Source organism: Bison bison, unplaced genomic scaffold (genome assembly GCF_000754665.1).
Source record: "Bison bison bison isolate TAMUID 2011002044 unplaced genomic scaffold, Bison_UMD1.0 scf7180017864486, whole genome shotgun sequence".
Lineage (NCBI taxonomy): Eukaryota > Metazoa > Chordata > Mammalia > Artiodactyla > Bovidae > Bison > Bison bison.
Window position 1 is genome coordinate 5,373,028 of NW_011495046.1, and position 3,302 is coordinate 5,376,329.

A 3,302-nucleotide genomic window follows, 5' to 3' on the forward strand; every position below is an offset into this window, starting at 1 on the left:
GCCCTGTGCCTGCGGGAAGGTGTCCGCTGAGAATAGGCGGAATCTATTCAGTAGACTCCTAATGGCCGCGCGCTGGGACTTAGCCCCGGAGGCTAGCACAGCCCGACCAGGGGAGCCGCCAGCAGGGTGAGGACGTGGGTGGCACAGTCCTCGGGGCCACTAACCACAGGGCGGCCGACCCCAGTGACCCATCTAGCCTCGTTCAGCAATGGTTCCCGGAGCATTTGACAGGAGTCTAGGACAAGCCCCAGAAGACGTGATTCTAAACCGTCAGGTTGTTACTAGACGCCGGAGGCCGCACCGCGGCGTTTCCCGGGGCCCCTGAGCAGTAGCCGGGAACCAGGCCTTTAATTTCCCACTGGAATTAATAAAAGGGAAAACGGTCTGTGGGTTGGTGGACTGCACCCCTGCTAAAAGGGGCTCCAAGTCACTTTCCTTGACGTAGCCCAAGACCCTAAGAAGAAACGTCTCACTTTCATTTTAGTACGTGTCCAGAAAACACTGTCATCACCCTGAGAAGCTGGGAAATTGGCAAGTTCACTCATCACTTGCTACCACCCTGGAACGCAAGGTGGAAAAGATTCTCAGGAACATGCTTCCCAAATAAAACTTCAGAATAAAACGTTTACAGCCAAACTCTTTGCTTAGTTCCAAGAAGAACAGCCAACAACCTGAAGGGCCAGGGTGACCGGAGGCAGGGTCTGGGTGGTGAGCCTGGCCAGGCAGAGCCTGGCCTGGGCTGGCCAAGCTCGCACCTGCAGCTAGAGGTCAGAGGCCGAGGATCTGAAGGAAACAGTCTGTCCTGGGAGGAGGAGCCATCGCACTGTGCCAACAGAACATTCACAGTTCTCTCCATCAGCCCCGGGAAAGCTGGCTGGCCATGCAAGACAGAGGCCGATGGGAGGCCAAGCTCACCTCAAGTGGCTCCACTCACACTTCACCTGAAGGGGCCCTGACAGGTCCACAGACTCTCAACATAGCCCTGAGCCTCTGGCTCCAGGTCCGTTCAGATCCTCAGACCCACCCGAGGTCACGTTTGGCCATTGCCACCCCTGCCTTGATTAACAAGATTCTCCTGGCTCCCAGGGTGGAGGGAAGCTGCAATAGAGACCACGAGGTCGCAGACTCCAAAAGGCCGAAAAGCTGGCCAACCCACGTAAGTGCTGTCTGCGGTGAGAGGACACACCTCCAGCCCCTGCCTTTGTTGCGCTGGGCCAAGAGCTGGACAGGCCTCCCCGGATCACTCTGAAGGGGTGGGACCCCTAAAGTGGGAAGCTTGGGAACCATTCAGTCCGGGGCTGAAAATCGCATAGCGCTAACGAGCTGGGATGAGGAAGGCGGTTACAGGACTACTTCTGACCTGTCGGGCGTCATAAGGTTTGACTTTGAGCCAATGGGTGGGGCCTTTTTCCACCAAGAAGCATCCACCACCCATGACCACTGCCCACGAGCACCGTGCACACTGGCACATGCCATTCACAGCCCTGTGAGTGAGTGTGCAATCATGTCCAACTCTTTGCAACCAATGGACTGTAGCCCACCAGGTTCCTCTGACCATGGGATCTCCCAGGCAAGCATACTTGAGTGGGTTGCCATTTCCTTCTCCAGAGGATCTTCTGACCCAGGGATAGAACCCCTGCCTCCTGTGTCTCCTGCATTGGCAGGTGATTCTACACTGCTGAGCCACCAAGGAAGCCCCGCAGCCCTGCCGGCCTGCCCTTAGCTCACAACAATCGAACCCCTTCCTCCTTGCAACAGCTGAGTGACAAGGCTCCAGAGATGGGCGCAGCTGCTTCCCTTGACCTCTCACCCCTCCTGACAGCCTCACTGAGGCCTGAGCCTGGTCACAATGTTTGCTTCCAGTGTAACTGTAGGAACACGGGTCCTAGGACCTGGTCATCGCTGCTGCTGACCCCAACACCTCATCTCTTGATGGACTGGCCTTTCGTGCAGCGAGCAGAACCAGTCTGGCTCTGCTAGTTGGCTGCGAGCAAAGCAAATCCCCTTGACTTCCCTGGTAGATGGAGCTGGTGCCTCATTCCAAACAGACGGGCTCCGTAGACCCGTGGACACAGGGAGCACATCGGTCAGGCTCACGAGATGCTGAAGACACAGGAGCACTAATCCAGGCTTTCTCCTGTGTCAGAGGGCTCAGGGGGCTGGGACTGAACCTTCAGAGGCTATCTCAGGCCCCTGAGAAGCCCCTCATGTCCACCAGGGCTGTGTAAGTGCTGTGGTTGAGATGGAGACTCACCTCCACCGGGGCTTGGGGGCCCTGAGGCTGGGACCCCAAAAGGCACAGGTGCCTGGCCTTCTCATGCCTGCCCAGGGACTGGGGGAGGGAAGTGAGTGGCACTGAGGAGGGCCCCCAGGTTGCAGGCCATGGAATTACCTGGGCAGGAGCACTGCGGGACAGGTGCACCAGGTCCCCAATCCTGGCCGCAGCCCGGGGATCGCTGGAGCTGATGAGCACGGGGGCACTGATCTCCATGGAGCGCCTGTGGCCGCTGGCCTGGGTGGACTTGTGCGTCACGCTGAGCGCCGTGAAGGAGTGCCGCTTCTTGGCGTTCTTCTTGCTGTCCACACGCCGCTGGAAGGCGCTGACCGCCCCTGTGCTGCCAGAAGAGGGACCCGGGGCCACGCTGGCCACTGCGCCGGCCTCAGAGGGCAGGGAGGCAAGGCAGCCGGATGCCGAGGCCAGGCCCAGCTTGTCCATCTCCATCAGCTGCTTGGCGGCATCATTGAGCTAAGGAGAGAGGAAGGGAAGGGTCAGTGATCAGCAGCCGCACCCCACGTCCAGCCTTCTGCTCACACCTCAAAGCTGCCAGTGTGTTTGAGGTGCTGGAACCTTCCAACAGCATGTCCAATAGGAACAGTGTTGAGGAAACATAGTAAAGGCCAGAGTGGCATCTGGGCACTTGATTGAAAAGCTGTATTTTCAGGGGTCTGCTCCCTTTGCCCCACTGTGGCCCAAATGTGCTGCCTAGGAAACACCCAGGGGGTGGAGGGAAGTGCCCCCACGTGCTCCACACCTCGTGGGCCAGCAGGACACACCCCCCGTCCACCCCCTGTGCATGCGGCTTCAGGCTGCGGCAGAGCCCTGTCCCCACAGTCCGGGGAGGTGGGTAGAACAAAGGCCCCCCTGGAACAGGACACGCCTGTACCAGGTGGGGAGCGGGGCCCAAGGGGAGCACAGCAGAGCCCAGGCCTGAGCTCAGGGCCGTGGTGGGGCACCATACCAGGGGCGGGTGCAGAGAAGGGTTGCAAGCCTTTGCTGCCGGATTCGCGCAGCGAGGGGAAGG

At 59.4% G+C, this 3,302-nt stretch overlaps 1 protein-coding gene across 1 annotated transcript in view; it reads right to left on the reverse strand.

The window, feature by feature from the left end:
• Positions 1-3,302, reverse strand: part of SH3RF3 (SH3 domain containing ring finger 3) — a 161,949-nt gene that overhangs the window by 55,701 nt on the left and 102,946 nt on the right. The window contains exon 5 of the mRNA XM_010863008.1: positions 2,393-2,746. Within this exon, the coding sequence (XP_010861310.1) occupies positions 2,393-2,746 (354 nt within the window). The remainder of the gene's footprint in view (positions 1-2,392; positions 2,747-3,302) is intronic.